Raw genomic sequence first — 6,151 nt, 5'->3', positions numbered from 1 at the left:
AGATACTACCCGTTTCGGAGTTCAAATTAGAAGTTGAAACTTGTGCTTTACACATATGTAAAGACGGTGACCTACCCTCAGAGATGCCATCAAGTTAACATGTTTTGATAGGTGTGATTGCGTTGTAATCGGACTATTAGCTGTCAAAGGTCATTTAATTAAGTGACTGTGTGTGTTTTACCGTCTTCCGAAATAAGAATACATGGAATAAATCTGAAGTTAGAAATCCTTCGTTTTTACAGAGATTCACATAAAAAGTGTCAAACACCTGCTAAAATGCTATTTTAAACATATCTTTATTATCCTTGCATGCTGGTTCAAAACAACAGACATACCGTTTTAATTCATCACTCCACGGGAATAGGGTCAATCGAACGTGCCCTAAACTTCACACAAATGCTTCCAATGAGGAAATGTTGTCCCCCAAGTCCAGAAGGTTCATAGGTTTATGAGTGCTGTAATCTCACTATACAAAACTTCATGTATTTTACGATTACACAGGTAGCTCAATTTGCTTGCAGCAAAGATAAACACCTTGTGGCCAATATAGACTGGATTATAGTTTAATATCTTTCTAAAAATATTCGAAAGTACCCGTTCTTAAAGTGACAAATTCAAAAGAAAAGCTGTTGGGTTAAGCTGTGATCAGTTTTATGAGTTACGTCGTAGCTACGGGAATTAAGTCCTTAAACCGTGTTAAACCCTGAAATATTAGCTCTTTGACCAAAGGCCTTTGAATAACAAGAACACGGTCACGTTAGTAGCTCTTGCGGTTTTGACACCCAGGAAGGATTACTTTCACTTCTGACTCCTGCCCGTTCGTAGGCCATTCGTCGCTCACTCCTACCCAAGAGGGTCGGGAAGAGGGAAGGCGTTTTGCCCATAATCCCTTGGGCGTGGCCGTGAGCAGAAAAAGAGAGCTGTATTTCTCGCCCGCGCCATCGTCTTTAAAAGGCCGGTTAAGGTGCTAAACGATAAAATCGCGGAATAGAACTGAAATCTGCGGCTGCCTCGTCAACGAGGACACAGAAAAAAGTAGCGTATTGAACAGAGCGCTCTGTCTTGCTGTTCAGCATCGTCCGTGGCCAATATTCATTTCCAGTTTAGATCGGCTGGTTTGAAGAGGTTTAGGGTTGTCTATCAGCGCTATTCTGAGCTGACCGCTGTTGTTCGTTACTGTAGTAGCTGCCATTCTAAGTCAGGCACTGTTTGTTTTGCTTAGTCTTTTGTTTAGGTAGAAAGTCAATCACCTACGAGATCTACTTTACGGCCAAAGTTTAACTGGTATTTTCGTGAAATCTGTTCAGCTGTCAACTTGCTGGAGTGATGATGTCTTTGTTGACGTTGACGAAGTTAGGTCAATGGGAGAACATGAGCAAGCAGTACATTCTATCGCTTCTACGTACGACGTACGTACGTACGAGCTTGTTGAGTGAATCGTGTTATCTCATGCAATCGGCCGTTTATCTTGATTGCATGACAATTATCACGGACTCAACAAGTGATAGAGAAGTATATAACGTCCCTGAAAAAAACACTTGAAATTGATATTGGCTCGAAAGCGTTGCAAGCCCACGTTTGATGAAGAATTTGATATGTGAAAGACGCAATGAAACTGACTATGATACTTAGTGGATATAAAATTGCAATTTTTCCTCCCGAAGGATAAAAAGATATATATTTTTATTAAAAGAGCACAGGATTCAGTTCCTGGAGGCCTTCGTTTAAAATACCAGCTGTTTATCTAGGGAACGACAACATTGCCTCTTTGATGTGATGACAAAGGATCCTATTTTTCCTTTCAATGAAGTTTTCTTTCTAGTAATGGCGGAAATGACGTCATCAAATAGATAAACATCTCGCCAATATAATTAAAAATTGTTTTGTTTTTTACCGAAGAGATGAACATCGTAAAGAATCATTCTTCAATCAATATATTCTTTTAAGTCCCTTTTGGTATCCATGTCAAGGCGGCTGTGTTAGCACCGAACTTAGCTTCCCGGCAGCTTTTAGGCTCCCTTAGTAAGCCCCGTGCAAATGGACGCAACATCCTTTTGCACACCTAGCTGTATGTTGTTTCGTGTTGTTGGGAGTTGTGCGACGTTTGGAACTGGTCAAACTTTTGAACAAACAACTCCCAACATTTCTTTTGTTCCGTGATCGCCAAGCGTAGCGCAACATTATTGGATCCCTTTGCACTGTTTGAGCCACGCGCGCGCATGACATATGGTCTCCGCGAAAAAGTTGAAAACAAGATATCAGCCTAATTTTGCAAGTTTACAATTTCTTGTGGATCGTATCCTCCCCATAATACACTGCACCTCCTTATATTTTTGGGATTTGTTGCGTCCACATCACTGAGCTTAAGCTTACGAAAACACATTTTTTCTTTTTTAATTTTCAGTCCATTTTCATCTTCTCCATCCTTAGTTAGGAATACAGGACAAAAAACACTTTGAGTGCAATATTATGGTTTACGATTTCACGATTTCATATATTGTTAGAGAAAACTTAACCCGTAGTAGTAAATCAGTCGTGCTGTTTAATTATGTACAAGTAGTAATCTCGGATTATTGAAGTGCGGCAGTTTGTTTGGCACCAAAGGAGAAGGGTAGGAAAAGACACAATTATATGGGACCTAAATTTGAGGATGTAAGCATGTACTGCTTCTTGACATGGTTTCAATAATTGATCGTTACGTAAAACCAGTAAAACAAGAAGTGCAGGGTGGTCACGAGGTTAGGTTGCTTGCCTTGACATCCAGACATCCCAGGTTCAAGACTTGTTCCACACGTTAAATTTGATCCTTCTAGTTCCTAGTTCAACTTCTCAGCTGTACTTGTAAATAGCCAACTGGTTTGCCTCCGGCCAGTTGGAATTCTTGTTCTGTGGTTTTGTTAGGATTGTTTCATCGGCCCTGAAAAGCCCCTATGGGGCCGAGTAATCAATCAACGATGTATGTAAAGCCTAGACGCTCGATGCATCAGAAGTTCCCCCAGCGTGCGGCGCCGTTTTGAGTGCTTGTGTTCACGCGTGTCATCGGCGCCGAATATTCAACACGTTGAATAATTTTTTGGCAAGAGTGAACATTTCCTCCAAGTGCGCGCAGTGAAAAGCTATCGCCTTACCATCTTACACCAAGACGCATACGTAGTATTGGAGATACGACAAATTAATATGGCGGCAAGTGGTGATTTGGTTGCTGAAGCAATGTTGGAAGACCAAATAAGCATATGCACCAGTCCACATTTAATGGTAGAAATTTTTATCTTCGGTTCAATCAACCTGTTTTTCCAAGTTTCTCCATACACCACTGATTTCTTGGAAAGATTTGTCAAATAACTCTCGATTTTTTATTCAGGACACCTTACGTTGTATAGACAAGAATAAGTTGGCCAAACATCAATTATTTGGTCTTCCAACCACCACTTGCCGCCATATTCATTCGTCGATCTCCATTCTCCAATACTACGCATGCGTTTTGGTGTAAGATCGTAAGGTGATAGCTTTTCACGCGCGCACACTTGGAGGAAATGTTCACTCGAGCCAAAAAATTATTCAGCATGTTGAATATTCGGTGCCGATAACACGCGTGAAACACTACCGCACACTGGGGAAACTTGCTTACGCCAACAGTCACGAGTAAAATTTTGCTAAGCTGATAGCTCTAAACGAAAAATATACCCATAAATACACGTGACTGTTGGTGACAGGGTTTTTGAAAAGGAGAATTTACCATAAAAATAAATATTTTTGCTCTCCATTGATACAAAAACAGTTTTTAGTCTTTATTGGAGAAAGGCCAAAGTGGCTTTGAGATCGGAAGACCTTGAGTTTTGGGTCGGCCGATTGGATGTCGCATTACCTTGCAGGAGGTCGTCAGTTCATATCACTCGGCTCAGAACATTTGTTGATTAGTTCTGGCGAGTCCATTTCCCAAGAGTAAGAATCTGGTATAGCTGTTGTCCCCAACAACGTCAAAAAAGTGTCTATCTTTAAACCAAGTTTTGCGGGAAAATAAACAATAGGCCAAATATTGTGTTCTTTGTGTACTGTATTTGCGTTATAATGTAGCATTCACATTTAAATGATATAGAAATACCTGGAACAAAGGGTTTGTTTTGGGTACGACATTGAGTCAGGTCTGTTGTTTATTTTTCCCAAAAACTTGGTTTAAAAATAGACAATTTTCTGACGCTGATGGGGACTGGGCCAATTTGGGTAAATCTTACTCTTGGATGATGAACTCTTGGTTCTTGAGGACTTTGAAAAAGAGTGGATCATGACAGATCGCGGAGTCCCCGATGTTGTGATAAACCTTTGTCATGGTAACTGGCTTCACGCTGTGTTTGCAAAACCTTGCCGTATTCGACGAAGGAAATAAAGACCAAATGCTCAGAACTTGAAAGTAATACTTGTACTCATTGCACCAAAAGAAACGGGTGCTATGTTACTGCATCACTGACATATCCTCTATGCTCACGCGGAGATAGATTACAGTGACCTTGTAAGACTTGTAAGTTTACTATCATTGGAGATTTGCTGTGCTTAGTGAAACTCAAGAAAACTAAAACATTTTCTTTTGGTTCGGTTAGGAACACTTAGTCGCTGGTCCATGAGTAAAAAACATGAATTTTCATCTGCTGTAATTGCGAAGTCATTCCGGCATTCTGCCATTCGATATTTCCGCCTTTAACGACAAGACTCGTGGCTCATAAGCATTCGGGGTTTTTTTCACCGCACATGGCTACTGTCATTCTTCAATAAGTCGATCTTTTCACAATACTACCCATAAATTTACGAGTATTTTACCGATTTCTCCTATCTTCCGACTCTTTTAGTCTGTCTGCTTAGCTTCGGCGGGAAAAGAAACAACAGGAAAAGAATTATCGTCTGTCCAGATTATTTTTAGAGGGATTTATAGTAACTCAATAGCTGGGTGAAATCAGAGCGATCCCAAGAAAACATCTACTTTCGTGGGTTTGACGACCTTTGAAAACTTGGAATAGTTTATATGTTCAATTTCCATTTGGGGTTGTTAACCGATGCTCCGTGCCCGAGGGGGCGTGGGGGTAGTGTAAGCCAAAAATAACTACATGTCACTTTTGTAAATGAACACTGAATTTATCACGCGGTCTTCCCATCTGTGCAGTATGCATTTTTTGAACTTTTGACTCTTGTTTTTTTATTATTATTTTTCTTCCCTGGTAGTCAGCTGTTGACCACTTCAATTTGCAACCACTTTATGGACTTCATCATTGTCAACGGACTTTAATACTTACCTCGTGTAGAGTTCGAAAAACACCGCAAACAAGATATCCATTTTGATGTAATCCGATTTCTTAACACTCGCGAACTGAAAATCTCATTAGGACAGAGATGGTCAGAGACCAAATCCCCGGAAACAGATCTCGCTAACGGACTCTTATCCGCCGACCGTTTCTGTAGCTCTCACGTACTGTTTTGGGCCAATTCAAACGATATGAATAAGTGATTCCTCTCATCGTTCCATATTTTGCGCACTTCGCCATCAATATCTGCTATGTGCTTATTTTTTTTATATATATATTGGAAACAACACTTTGATTGCAAATTTATCTTTCGGAAGGTTTTCAATTTTCCGACTCCCTTTGCATCCACTTTACTTACTCACAAATTTAAAAAAAAATCAAACTTCCTTCGTGACATGTCCAAGTTCCAAAGGATAAATTTCCATAGTAAATCATTTGAACAAAATCACGTTTCTTGCATGTAAGGGATTGAGCGCCTTGAAGATCACGTTCCTTGTTAAAAGCGGCTGCATGTGCGGACCCCGCATTATTGGCTTAAGGTCGCTTAAAACATTAATTAATATATTGATAACCTGTAATTTCTGTCGTGTGGTTACTTCAAAGTCGATTTGAAAAGTTAACTTGAGCTGAGAGTGACCAGAATGTAAGTTCTCTTAACAATTTCAATAAACTTTCAGGTTGACAGGTATCGTTAATAAAGAGTATTATCAGCTATTCGTTTAACACCTGATGACCAGCCAGGATAGAATATTAGTTTGGAGAATGAAATTGTAAATCTTGAGTGTAAAAGAAGTAAATTAAAACCATTTTAATTTTTTGACTGTATATTGTCACAGAAATCTTTGGAAGCAAAGGCTGGT

The 6,151-nt window shown here is 39.8% G+C and overlaps 1 protein-coding gene across 3 annotated transcripts in view; it reads right to left on the bottom strand.

Annotated features, from left to right (window-relative positions):
- Positions 1 to 5,498, bottom strand: part of LOC137985388 (dynein light chain roadblock-type 2-like) — a 12,389-nt gene extending 6,891 nt beyond the window's left edge. Inside the window, exon 1 of one of the 3 annotated variants that reach the window (XR_011119293.1) lies at positions 5,283 to 5,441. Coding sequence is in view for 1 of the 3 variants with exons in the window: in XM_068832998.1 (XP_068689099.1) it covers positions 5,283 to 5,323 (41 nt within the window). In the remaining 2 variants the exon portion in view is untranslated. Of the gene's footprint in view, positions 1 to 5,282 lie in introns of all 3 variants that reach the window. The other 2 variants (XR_011119296.1, XM_068832998.1) reach the window with 2 other exon arrangements.
- Positions 5,499 to 6,151: the final 653 nt, after the last annotated feature.

This window comes from Montipora foliosa, chromosome 14, assembly GCF_036669935.1.
Source record: "Montipora foliosa isolate CH-2021 chromosome 14, ASM3666993v2, whole genome shotgun sequence".
Lineage (NCBI taxonomy): Eukaryota > Metazoa > Cnidaria > Anthozoa > Scleractinia > Acroporidae > Montipora > Montipora foliosa.
This window is presented reverse-complemented; position numbering and strand designations above follow the sequence as displayed.